General features: G+C 46.9%; 1 protein-coding gene across 4 annotated transcripts in view; it reads right to left on the reverse strand.

Annotated features, from left to right (window-relative positions):
* Positions 1-137: 137 nt before the first annotated feature.
* The window catches only part of PTPN14 (protein tyrosine phosphatase non-receptor type 14), a 175,823-nt gene continuing 163,074 nt past the window's right edge, over positions 138-12,886 (reverse strand). For all 4 annotated transcript variants that reach the window (XM_027610470.2, XM_027610468.2, XM_027610469.2 and 1 more), the window contains one exon: positions 138-8,213. In XM_027610470.2, the coding sequence (XP_027466271.1) occupies positions 8,085-8,213 (129 nt within the window). In that variant the 3' untranslated portion in view covers positions 138-8,084. The remainder of the gene's footprint in view (positions 8,214-12,886) is intronic.

Here is a 12,886-nt window from a genome sequence, read left to right on the forward strand (position 1 = left end):
TTTAAAATAGTGAAAAAGCAGATTTTACCAGGCACTTTTGCCTGTGAAAATCCTTAAAAGTAAAGGAGGTAGGTGCTTTCATCTAATGCAAACATGTATGGCACAGAAGAAAGGAGATTCAACTGTTTTCTCTGGAAAAAAAAAAAAAAAGGTTTATTGCATATGGAAGTCAATAGGTATCTTTTACAAAAAAGAATAAAGATCTCACATTTGTAAAGGCACGTATGAAACATTTTACAGCAATGACAAGGGCGGTGAGAACAAACAATACGCAACTGGGACCATTATCTAAAGACTTTATAAAAACAGACAGGAAACAGTGCAAAAAATACTGTCAAAAGTCAGTTTTACACACCTCATAATTGTGTCTAAAACTGGCAAGCATAAGCTTATTTACTGATATAAAAAAAGCACATAGAATAGCATGCATAGTTTTATTTAAGGCTTTGAATATTATTGAGAGGGAGTCTATACCAAATTAAAGTTGCCATGAATATTAATAAATCACTCCCTGACATAGGGAATGTCCTATAAACTTCTCACTCCCTCTCTCCCCTTACAATCCCCGTTTTGTAGTAAAGAGACTGGACTTGCATCTTGCAAGGTAGCAAGCAGCAACGGAGGGAGAACAGAGGTGTTGTCAGGATCCCCAGTCCCACCCTGGAATGCGTAACTCACGGCAACAACATCCTAGGCAACCGGTTACATTTCCAGGTCAGCTCACAACAGCCCGCCACGCTGGGCTGACCCATCCTTACATTTCAGCTCTGTTAGAAGCCCAAAGGCTTCTGTGGGCTGACCCAAGAACCTTAAGAACAAACTGGTGTCTAAGCTGGGGACTTGGCTGCACATTGTTTCAAAAGGAAACCTATGAAATGTCAATTGTTTTGAATGATACGACAATTCACGTTTTATAAAACAGACAAGGAAAGCATCAAAATACTGAGTTAAGTAACACAACAAGAAGTCCAGTGAAACAAACTAGGCCTGTTATTTGATGTAACACGATTTATATAAGGTTATATGTTTAAAGAGTCATCTGCATATGTAAACTGTTTCCATTTTCCCATTTAAGAATCCTGAAGCATGTCAGCTATCGAAGGAACAAAGGACAGACACAGGAAATCATCTCTGATGAAGAGTAACCTTACTTTTAAAAAGGTATATGGTTAATAGATTTTTAAGATTCCGAACTGGCAAGAAAGTTTAGCCAAAGGAAATGGCAGTAACGTTTTACAATGTTCACGCTGAAAAAAAAAAACAAAGGCTCTGAATTACAGCTTTCAGCTCCCTGGGGAAGGTGGCTATTAGCTAACACTGTGGCTGAGGGAGGTGGGAGGCCCCTGAGAAATGCAGAGAACACCAGGCACCCCTGCTCTGAGAGCTATCCTGACTCAAAGCAGGATTCCTGAGATTTTAGCAAAAACGGTTCCACCCCCCCATGGCGCAAAAAGACTCCAATCCACTCTTTTCAGCTTTCTCCTGGAAACCGGCGGTCAGGTGAGAAGGCATCAGGGTTTCCCAGGAGGAGGTTGTTGGGGAGAAACAACAGGGCAAGGTACACAGTGGCCGAACAGCTTCTCCCGCCCCTCCCGGTGGACAACCCAGAACTGGCCACCATAGGACCTGTCCCAGCTCCCGGCGCGCGCCCCGCCCTTTCCCTGCTGTGCCATCCCGGCCAGGTGAAGAGGCCATGCCCCAGGGAACAGGTCAGGAGGAGGAAGCTCAATACAAATGAATCTGACCCAAGTCACCCTGCCAAACGCAGCCACTGGGAATGCATGGAAGTTCACCGAAAGAAATAGAAAGTACCTACTGCTAACCATCATTGTTTCAAACGGGACTGATCATCAAATCCATCATTTCCTCCAGTACCGAGGAGTGACAATGTCTATCTACCACCACCAAGGGGAAAACGGGCAAAGGGCAGCTTCTTGGTTGCTGACAATTTTCCATTCTTTTTTAAGATTTTATTTGAGAGGGAGAGCACGAGTGGGGTGAGGGGGCAGAGGCAGAGGGAGAAGCAGGCTTCCCGCGGAGCAGGGAGCCCAACACGGGACTCGATCCCTGGACCCTGGGATCATGACCTGAGCCGAAGGCAGACGCTTAACTGACTTAGCCACCCAGATGCCCCACTATTTTTCATTCTTTCTGGTTCTTTCCATTCGCCAGATCTTGTTCCTTCAAACTCTATAAGCTTTTAAAAATTAAAATTAGATTTCCTAATTATGTAATTTAGAGCGGCTTAAGAGAGTGATTCTCCATGACAAGACTGAACTAGGGTAGGGAAAGGAAAGACAAGGAAGAGCGGAGCCATAAAGCAAATGTAAAACAAGGAGAGGTCAGCAGAGCCCTGAGCAAGCGAGGTGCTCTTGGGATGAAGACAGTGATGTCACAAAACAGTCCTGCCCGTGCCCTGCAGTGAGACAAGGAACGACTGTGGTCGGTTGCTGTACCGACGTCCTCCCCGTTTCTGCACCCCGATTATAACCACGATGCGCCATCAACGGGAACGCCATCAGCAACTGGCCTGGGGCGGCGGGAGGGAAGGGCGATGCGCGGGAGCTGTGGCTGCGGACGCCGGGGGCCAGGGGGGTGGGCAGGACCCCCTGCTATTAAGGCCGCCAGGAAAGGCAAAGATGCCAGCAGGCGAGGGGCGGCGGCACGCCCGGGCCCACACCCGAATCCCCGACCTCCAGCCAGCTCTACCACAGCGCTGAGGCCCGTTGAAAACCGTGAGCCAGGGTTGAGACAGACCCCAACCCTGCAGCCCGGGCTTTCCTTGGGCTGCCGCCACGTCCTTTCCATCCCTCTGGCCTTACGGAGAGGGAAGCAGAAAGCATGAGATGTTCCAGAGCTCAGAAAATTATCTGTGAATCAATACATGTTTTTGATAGCAACTCTAGGGCTACTCTAAAATGCCCTCCCTCTTCCTCTTCCCGTTTATAACTTCCCTGGGCAAGCTTATGGCATCTTTGGGAAAGAACGATCCTGATGGCCCCAAGCACCGCAGAAGAAAAAGGGACTTTCTACGCAGATGCTCGTCATGGCCAGGCTGCACATCAGCTCTCGCCCTCCTGCCTTGTAACAAAATGTCCTTGAATTTATTTTTAAAATAGAAGGGCTGAGCGAAGCTCTGCACAGTAGGAACTGATGCACATCCTCCCACTTCACTGCACCAAACAACAATAAACTATCCGGTCTTATGCAATCGATGGATGCCAGATACTCAATATGCCAGGATCACAGACATTTTAACAGGGAACATTTTTAGTTTGACCTTGCAGAAAATGCAGCTGTACTAAGCTGAGACATAAGAAAGGTAGTCAGAATACAAATGCTCGCCCACCTGAGTTCATAACCCAAATGCAAAATGTGAGCTCAGACAAGATAAAGGTTGCATATTAGGCAAGCTGGCTGTTGTGTTTTATGGGATCCATGAATTACAGTGACTTCTGGGGCAACACATTTGGATGGGAAGATTTGATTGGCTATACCCTCAATCTCTCCCAGGCATGTTGCTGTTACTTCCAAAGACTGCATCACTAAGGTCTTTTGCCCCCAGATGTCTCAGGAGCTGAGGCAAAGACAAGAGCCAGTCAGTTTTCTTGCACGGGATCCAAGGGAAGTTTCAAACATAATTTAACATCTTAGAGATTTCCACCCTATAGGGCCAACTAAGATTATTTCCATCCTATAGGGCCAACTAATTTGTCATCCACAATGCTGTAGGCCACTGGAAAATTTGTGCAGGGTCTATGGAAAACCCAAATTTCTCCATCTGGAAGCAGTACTGGATGAGTGGTTACTTTGTTCACAAAAAGAAATCACTAAATTCGAGCCTGATGGGCAGCTGATAAAATACATAGGAATAAAATGAAACAGAGCAGCAGAAGAGTCTTCGGTAAAATGTGAGGAAGCAGAATTGCCCACACAGGGCTGCCTAAAGATCCCAACAGTGATTACTTGGTACTTCCAGAAATTCCCTCCTCTAGGACCCCAACAGTTATTGCCAAAATGGAGGAAGAGATTAACAGTAATGTGGGTCTGACCCAGTCCCACCCCTTGTGTCTCAGCTCCCTGGACCAACTACCCCCACCTCAAAAGTGATGGTCACATCTCCCCAAAAAGAAAGTCAATAGCTGTACCTGCTTTCACCATCAAACACATCACTGGAAGTGGAGGAATGAGATTTGAAAGCACATCTGCTTTCTGGCTGAGGACACCTTCAGGCCCACACACCATGTGCCGTAAGCACTGGGCTAAGCTCGGCTAACACAGATGGTACACCAAAAAAAAAAAAAAAAAGATGGCCGCTGAAAACCCCACAGTGCCATGCCTGACGGCCAAGCCTGCCTATGAGAACGTACTAACTTCTAGGTGTACTGACATCTCCGCACAGAGCGACTTCCCAGCCCCACGAGCTGACCCACACACTGAGTGCAAAGCTCATGACAGCAAGGCCAAGCTGCTCATTTCACATGCTTTTGTGTTTGTTAGCACTTGTGTGGAGAAATGACATATGGTGTGTGGGGGACCCTACTATATCAGGGGGAAGAAAAATATTGTATAGATTAGGTTCATTCATGTGAATTTTCTGTCACTGTAACAAACAATGGTCCAGCTATTGTCAATTTCCTATGGTCAACCTGTAATTAAGCTGGAAAGGTGAGAGAAGTAGGCAGCTGGATAAAAATGCTCACCTCCTGAACCCTCTGGAGTTTAAAACTGAACCTCAGAAGCTAAGAGTAGACAGGATAAAGGATGAATGAGTATTAGGGAAACCGGTGGTCAGGTCCCACAGGAACCCTTTCGACAGGGCCCACAGAGCCCCTCTGACCAGGCTGGTGGAAGAAGGGGCCAAAGATGGCCACGTGAGTCTCACGCAAGCAATGAGAGATACATCATAGAAAAAAATCATAGAAAAAAGAAATAAATCATAGATAAATCGTAATTCTTCTTCTTAACCTAAATCTAGGATCATAAAGTTTGTAAAAGTAAAATTCTCTCCATTTAAGCTCCTTGGAAGCATAGTGCTCAAAATATTCCATGTGGAGATGTTTTCCTCCTTCCCCATCTTACTGTTCCCCACCCACTGAGAGGAGAAGCTCATTCCTTTCCTCTCTGTAAGGAAATCAACATTTGGCATCCCTCTCTAATGCCGCCAAATCCTCCTTTACCTCCTATCCATGGAAAGAGGTGTGTGTAAACGAAAATGCTACCAAAGGTGGTGTCTCCTTAGAGCCCAAGGGAGCCAATAATCTCAGCAAGCCACGGCTCAGCTTCGTCAGCAGGCTCAGCTCAGCTCTGCTCAAGGATGAAGACATCAGACTCAGCCCCCGCCATCCAGGGACCACGGTAAACAAGGACAAACGCTGGGTCCCTGTGCCCGAATGAGTGCAGATCAAAGAAACAAAACATGTCAACTGGAGAACTTCCAAACCAGAGGCCCCAAAGTGTTGAATGGCTTTGCTGCGAGATGGTATCTCTCCCCGCCACCCGTTTTAATTTTCTCTCTTCAAATCCAAACAGGAAAAAAAAATAGACCCCGACAGTTCCAGCTTTAGACTTGATACATCATCAGGAGCTCATCCCAGAAGCTCTAACTAGATAACCAATTTAATACACTTTGCTTCAAGGTTTATTCCTTGGCTTGCTTCCCAGATATAAAGCATCTCAGGGTGATTATTACGCAGATGCCACTAGAAGGACGTTTGACGCCTGCTGCTAACCTCACAAGCACGTGCTGGCGTTCTCTGGAGACGAGGAAAAGGAACGCAGAATGCGCGACAGAACTGAAAACATTTGTTTTTAAAAATGAAATATGTGGAGTAACTTTTAAGTGGTTTCCTTTGGGTTTCGATAGCAACTTTGGCTAGGCAATTGGACAGCAAAGCTACTTCTTCCCCGCATTGTGTGCACGAACCACCATTCCTGTAGCACAAAGCGACAACAGCGGACAGGCTGAAACGAAGTGCGCGTGTGATGAGCTCAAGGAGACAGCGGCTCTACATGCTGCCCATGTGAGACTCGATTTTCCCAGTGGCCACGTTGGGGCCTAAGAGATGAAAGAGAAATACCGATGTTGTTCATCAGATAAGCCAGTAACTGCAGACCAACTGTGAAAACATCCCAAACAGCAGACTATCCCAAGGGTGGAAAAGTGTCTGAGGAAAGAAAACCGATACCTCTTTGCCTGTCGATGATCTAAGTTCTGGGCATCTTCTGGTGATGCCATTCAAAGTATAGGTCATACTCATGGTTTTCTTTTCAAGAACACACACCCAAATTCCATGATCTCGAGAGCTTAATTGAAGTTACCCTCCTTGACTGTTTCTTCAGACTTCAGAGTAGAAGAGAGGAGGCCCTTCCTCACCAGATACTCTGAGTCTAAATGAGAGAACCGCCACCACAACCCCTGGCCAGATGTGAAACTGAGTGGATTCCCATTCCAAAGTAGTTCACTGGGAATCTGCTTCCACACCCCTCTGTGGCTGTGTGGTAACTGGATGTCACACAGGCTCGCTCTTTCTGGCTGACCTGATGCCACTCTTAACATTTTCAGCTCAGCAAAAACAAAGCAAAACAAAAAGGGCAGCAGCGGAGGAAGGCTTACATAAGGGGACACCCACAAATGTCAATTCTAAGAACAAAACCACAGTTTACAAGCTGCATTCAAGAAGAACTAGACAAGAGAGAGGCAAAGTCCCTAAAATTCAGCCAGAGGAAAATCGTGTGGAATATGATTTACTGTGTACTGACCTTAAGAAGTTGAGGACAATGACCAGCGTAGGTTCAGGAAGAGACACAGAAGCTGCCAAGTGCCCAGAAGGGGGGGGTGGGGGGGGCGGTGCATGGAGAACAGGGAAGCAGTGAAGGGCTTCGTGCGAGACAAATCCCCGCACCTTGCATCCAGTGGCCAAAATGTGGATGACAGGGTCCTGAGTGGGCTTAGGTCTGCTCTTGCAGGCCAAAGCGTGCAGTGAGAGCTGCACAGCGGGGAGGGGGGCTCGTACTCGGTGCGCTTCCTGGCCAGGGCCCTGCCACCTGAGTGCCAAACAGCCCCCGTCAATCAGCTCTCCCAACTGTTCCCTTTACAGCTTTTCCAATGACCCGGTGACTGATGGAAAGACAGAATGTACCCAGCACCTCGACCTTCAGGCCCCCACCCAGCACACACATCCTATTTAAATAAGAAACGGTATCAAGGGCCTGCCCGGCTCCTTTCTCTTCCTACTCGGGTCCATTATCCTCTCTTAATCAGGCAGGAGGCCTAGCTGCACAGATGGCCTGGCCCGGAGCCCCAAAGACCACCAGACGGGGGCCCACTGAGCAAACAGGGAGCGGTAAGTAGCAAATGTCAAGGGTGCAGTGCCCGGCAGGCAACAGAGGCTCCGGAGTCCAAAGGAAGGAGTGTTGAGAAAGGTACAATACAGAGCTCCTGGCTCAGCCTGGGTGATAGGCAGCATTTCCTCTAGCTGTTCCTGTCTTTACCTTGAGCTGCTGAGGGTGAGGGCAGAAAGGAAGAAGGGAGGCCATCAAGGCTCGGGAGCCCCCAAATAGAAGAGAATAGTGGGTTTGGTTTTGTTTTTTTCCTTCAGGGAAGGGCCTTGGCCCTTATCCTTTTATTTTAGAATGAATTCATTTTCTTGCCATCTTAGATTTGGACGTGAGCGATCAGGCTGATGAATTTCAGGGTCGGTTACTAATCTGGCTGCAACTTCACTAGAGATGTGTTCCCTTTATGCCTCTGTCCCCCAAACGATCCACCAGGCAATCTTCCCTACTGACATATTTACAATGCAGATCAGTCAAAATATGGTTCAAATGAAAAGTACTATATTATTGTGAAAACTGAATTACAATGATTCACAGAAGTTATCCAAAAGGGGAAAAAAAATAAATTATCTCATATAAAATAATATATGATGTTTGTGAATAATCTTGGCTCCTGTCTTCAGGGAGCCCATGACCTGCCTGCTCTGGCCATCCACGCCCTGCTGGGGGAGCAGATGTTGTCTGGAGGTGCCTCCCCATCAGCAAGATGGAGCTGGGTCCCTCTTCCAGTAGCTGGGGTGGGGGTTTTAAATGAGTCTGGAGTTTTGGAGGAACTGGATGAGGACTTGGTAGACAAACTTGTACTGAGCGATGGTCTGGATCATGAACATCCTTTGCTCCCTGAGGAGCCGCAGCATCATGGGCACTTCCACCTTCTGCAAGAAAAGAGAAAAAGCACAAGATCCTGAGATGAGAAGCTGCCCCTGGGTCCTTCCTCATTCCCTCATCTGCGAAGCTTTTGCTCACTGCCTATTTGTAGGTACAAGAGAAAGCCAAGGGCTTGGCCCCTCTAGGGTTTCCCAATCAAAGACCTGCTACCAGCACCTGGAGAATCTGGTTGTCATGTGCCACTGATACTGGTGTGATACTTTAAATACACACCCGTCCGTTCGAGAAAACCCAGGGGCTGCAGTTACTTATACCGGAGTGGTACTCTCAACTCCACCAGGACTCCGTGGGAGGATTTAAGACATCTCTGGGTCTTAGTTTCTTCATTTGTAAAGTAAGAATAGTGATGCTTTCCTCCAGCAACAGCGTGGCCTTGCCCAGGTTAGCAACACTTCCTCAGCAAGAAGGGCGGGTGACCAGTAGTACCCACCTCATGGGATCCAACAATGAAAGGCAGATAAGGCATTTAGCAGTGTCTGGCACATGCTGAGTTCTTAATAAAGACTACCCATTATTATTAATAGTAATGAACTGAGAACAATCATACCTATCCTGCCACCTCACAGAATCGTGGTCATTATCAAGTGAGATAATTGATGGGTAAAACTTGAAAACATCAAAGTACAATCTCTGAACACAGTCATGTTGGTTTGGTTGGTTGGTTGGTTGATTTTTTATTCAGTTGGTCTTTCTGTTTTTATCTCTACCCCTCACACCCATTTTCAGAAATACTATCAATTCAGTGTTTGGGGTCTTCTCCAGGATAACTAGGCTGCTTCTCAGCTTTTCTTTGCCCCCCGCCTTTTTTTTTTTTTTTTAAGTTCGTATTTAAATTCCAGTTAGTTAACATACAGTATAGTTCAGGTGTACAATACAGAGATTCAACACTTCCATACATCACCCTGTGCTCATCACAACAGTCGTATTTAGAGTGAAAAACCTTTCACTAAAAATATCTTGACTATTAAATGAGATCGCCTGTGTGTCAATTCTTTGAGAATACAGAACCAGCTTCAACGGAAGGGAATTCATATGGCAGCTCGTCGGTGTCCGAGCAGACCAGAGGCTCCGCTGAGTCATTTCCATCCTCCTGGCCCAGCCAGGGCAGAAGTATCATAAGAGTCCGCAAAGCCAGCGTGGCCTCGGCATACTGCCCCTACTCTGGGAGCGCCCCCCCCCCCCCCCGCCCCCGCCGCCGCCCCCGGGCAACACCGCCCCCGGGCAACACCACCCCCCGTGAAGTTATCAAGGATGGAGGAACCACTGGAGGCCAAACAGTACAAACTCAGCTGTAGATCTTTTCTTACTTTACAAGTCATTTCAGCAACTTCCAAACTTTGTGTAGACACGACACAGCACATGCCAGCCTTCTTAGTTGCTCTTCTCCAAAAACAGTTAAATAATGCGCACCACAGACTTAAAGGCGACAGAGGCAAGTCCCCAGGAATAAGGAAAGAAAAAGGCATGTGAATCCTCAAACTGTTAGTCAAAATATACAGCCCACAGCATAAGCTTCGAACTAGTGGGTCTTTGCCTACACGATCCTCCAGAGTAACGGACACCATGATGTCCAACCCAGAGGCACCTAACAATGAACTTATATAAGAACCCACTGCCTGATGAGCATTGCTGAGTTGGGCACTGAAGATACAAAGACAGATTAAAGCTGCTTCTCCCCTGTTCCCGCCAAGGTTTTGACAGCGAGGTTGGGTCACACGAGCTCGGGTCAGGCTTCATCTGCCAAACCCCGGCCTTCACACTTCCTGGCTGTGGGACAGACACGTCCCTTCATCTACTTGTGCCTCGGAATCTGTCACACAAGGGCATTACTGGGACCTCTCTCAGAGTAAAGGTTACTGTGAAGGCTACTTGAGTTGTAAAGCTCCTAGAATGGTATTGGCACATGGTAAACACTCAGTATAGGTTGGTGGTTGTTCCCATAATGTTGTCATTATTGTCATTGGCATCACACCTTTCCCCTCTGCCACCTCCCTCACATCATCCCCTGCACCATCAGGACACCCACCTCCTCTACCTCTGCCACCTCCCGTACCTCCAGCTCCACCCACCATTATGATCATTCACAGCCCTCAAGAGGGTATGTTATCTGATAAGGGGCAGGTAGAAACAAGACAAAGAAAGTTCCCCTGGTAATCAATGAGAGTCCTAGTTGCCTTGAAGATTCATTCCCAGAGTCTCTGCTGTCCACTGTCCCTAACCCCAAGGAATCACGTGCAGCAGTTGGTGTTGGCTCAGTGTTGTCTAGAAGGCATTTTCTCCTCTCTGCCCCATGAAGAAGGGATAACTTACTCAGAAAAGCAGCAAGATAAGACATCTCATTATTTGGCTAGTGAGAACCTAACCTTTTATTATGAACTAATCTAGGACAGAGCACTAAATCCAGGGGGGCAAGGGAGAGTATCGCAAACCATAAAACTAATGCTTTCTAGAAAAAAAAGTATAGGCATTAAAATGTCAAGCTAACCTTCAGGGACCCACCCAAAGGGCTGGGCCACCAAGAGGCTTGTCAGCACAGCCTGGGAGAGCTCCCTTCCCTCCTCACCTCACAGCTACCTGACCTCACTGCAAGCATCTTTATTTCAGGAAAAAGAAAAGGCATTTCACTGACAAAACTAAAACTGTATGGATTACAGACTAAAATATAAAGTATGCTAAATCCAGAAGCCATGGAAAGAAGGCAGGGAAGTTGAGAGAAAAACAGAACATACAATTTCATATTTATTTGCCAAAATCTTCGCTTAAAAAACAAACAAAAAAGGTAAACATGTTCCACTCTTCTCTTGAAATAAGGGTTTGACTCTTACTAGCCAGGCCTGAAGCAGAACAAAGTAGAGAACTTTTTCCCCCAACCATCTCCCAATAGCAGTGATGGGAAATGGGACAGATAAGGCTGGCTATATTTGTGCTAGGGGAAGGGAAGTGAACAATATGAGTCATCTTGCTATCTTTGAATATCAATGGGAACAGAAGTCCTTTTTGGACTGACCATGTTCCAGCAAAGAATGTTCTGGCGTGCAACTGGGCATTGAGGAAATCCACTATGTTTGGACACACTGTAGAGAATTTAATCACCCTGAGCCCTCACCAAGTCCATGCGAGGCCCTAATGGCCGAATCCCTCACTCAGCACCACACTGGCTCGGACATGTGCTGTTTATGTTCTACTGGGCCAATAGCATCTGGTGGCCAATGAGGCTTCATGTCATCACATTACTGAGACTCAGCTTTTGATGGGTCTCCAAAGAGCTCAGAACAGAACCATCTTTCATGTCAGACAAGACAGACAGAAGGGGACTGTGGGGAAGACAGTGACACAAGGGGGTGGTAAGGCGGCCCGGTGGGGAGGGGATGATGATAAGGCCCTTCGCCCTCCTCCAGAGGCCAGTGGTGTCTCCGGTGGAGCTCGGATACACTCAGGTCACGTATACCCCGATTCCGCTTCATCTCTTTCCATCTCTCCAGCACCGAGTCAATTTGGGACTCAATGGCAAGCTCTTCAGTCTACTAGACCCTTCTAGAGACTTCCAGAAGTGACAGGGGAGCAAACCAACAAGAAATCTCATGATGTGAGACAAAAGGATTAAAAACTCACAGAGAATGACAAAATTCCTGTTAGGCAGTCTCAGCTGACTCTGCGATGGGCATTTTGCTCATCAACAGAATGCCTGTTTTTAAAAATGGGCAACTTCTGGTATAACTCTGATTCTACTTTTTTTTTTAAAGGTTTACTTTAGAGACAGAGTGTGTGAGCAGGGTGGAGGAGAGAGAAAGGGAGAGGGAGAGAAGAAGACTCCCCGCTGAGCATGGAGATCAATTCCATGACCCCTAGATCATGACCTGAGCCAAAACCAACTGCCTGAGCCACGCACGCATGTGGATTCTACTTTTTAGCAGCACATTCATATATACAGACTCAAAGTTTCCAAATGAACTATATATAGGCAGAGAGTTTAAAAATCCTTTGAACATGTTCAAACTTGGTATTTATTGTTTTCCTGGAAGTTTCAATATAACACATTTTTGTAGGGGCAATATTTAATCTGATTTTCAAACCACTGAGTAAATCCATATATTATACCAATTCTCCCACAGAACATGCATTGTCACATTCCCTAATTTAACAACTAATGAGCCACTTCAAAAGTTTCCTTGGATTGTCCAAGCTGTAGGTACTTTTTAAATTTTTTAAAATATATTTATTTATTGAGAGAGAGAGCGAGAGAGAGCACGAGCGGGGAGGAGAGGGAGAAGCAGGCTCCCCGCTGAGCAAGGCTCGATCCCAGGACCTTGGGACCACGACCCAAGCTGAAGGCAGACGCCTAACTGACTGAGCCACCCAGGCGCCCCTGTATAATTTGGGAATGGGACAAGAACCAATGGCACTTGGCATCTGCCGGCAGAGTGAAGACAGAAAGAACTCGGGACCGGGAGGTAGAAGACCGCACTTCTCACCTTAGCACCACTGCTTGAGAGCCACGTGGCACTGGACAAGTCACTAAATTGTTTCTGGGCCTCAGTTTCCTTTTCTGTAAAACAGGATGACTGACACGTGCCTGGCTCCTCTACACGGCTGTTCTGAAGACCCCAACTAAGAACGTCAATAAAATAAGCGAAAGCCATTTAAAACCCCCAAAGACCCA

This window comes from Zalophus californianus, chromosome 10 (genome assembly GCF_009762305.2).
Source record: "Zalophus californianus isolate mZalCal1 chromosome 10, mZalCal1.pri.v2, whole genome shotgun sequence".
Classification (NCBI taxonomy): Eukaryota; Metazoa; Chordata; class Mammalia; order Carnivora; family Otariidae; genus Zalophus; species Zalophus californianus.